Genomic DNA, 801 nt, shown 5'->3' with positions numbered 1-801 from the left:
CCTACACGTCTCTTATAATGAGCCCATCTGGAAATCAGTCTGCTGACTCTCCCCAATAATCCCTATCACTGATGACCTTTCTCCCTCATCTCATTTTTTACTCTGAAACCAATCTTCTGTGTCTTCTTGCTTATTTCAGATGAAGGAAAAAGCCCCTTGAACCCTCAAAGGTAAGATGGAAATGTTTTATGATTAAGTTTTTCTAGTTTGACTTTTTAATTCATTCTAGTATGTCAGAATTATTATACAGATGACCCCTTTTTGAAACAAATCTTTGGCAATGTCCCCTTGACTAGTTCTGAAAATATACAGATAATATGTCCTAGCAATACATAATTTTTTTTTTTTTATGGTACGCGGGCCTCTCACCGCCGTGGCCTCTCCTGTTGCGGAGCACAGGTCCGGACGCGCAGGCCCAGCGGCCATGACTCACGGGCCCAGCCGCTCCGTGGCATGTGGGATCTTCCCAGACCGGGACACGAACCCGCGTCCCCTGCATCGGCAGGCGGACTCTCAACCACTGCGCCACCAGGGAAGCCCGACATAATGTTTTTAAAAAGCAGTAGGTGCCCTAATGATAATATAAAGGAGCAATACGAGGGAGTGACTTGGAAATAAAATACTAGAGCTGAGGCACTACACCAGCAGATGCTATGGAGTCATCAGATGCCTGTAGCTTCATTCAAATAGAATCACTATGAAGGCAACAGCATAAAGGTCAACTGAGAGGAATATTCTGTTAGTGATTCAAGCAGTATCAGAACTGTTGTCAACACCAACCTGATTTTTTTAAATGATGAA

At 43.9% G+C, this 801-nt stretch overlaps 1 protein-coding gene across 1 annotated transcript in view; it reads left to right on the top strand.

Moving 5' to 3' along the window:
• The window catches only part of SELP (selectin P), a 29489-nt gene that overhangs the window by 28009 nt on the left and 679 nt on the right, over positions 1 to 801 (top strand). The window contains 1 exon segment of the mRNA XM_007458143.1: positions 140 to 170. Within this exon segment, the coding sequence (XP_007458205.1) occupies positions 140 to 170 (31 nt within the window).

Source organism: Lipotes vexillifer, unplaced genomic scaffold, assembly GCF_000442215.2.
Source record: "Lipotes vexillifer unplaced genomic scaffold, Lipotes_vexillifer_v1.1 scaffold189, whole genome shotgun sequence".
Lineage (NCBI taxonomy): Eukaryota > Metazoa > Chordata > Mammalia > Artiodactyla > Lipotidae > Lipotes > Lipotes vexillifer.
This window is presented reverse-complemented; position numbering and strand designations above follow the sequence as displayed.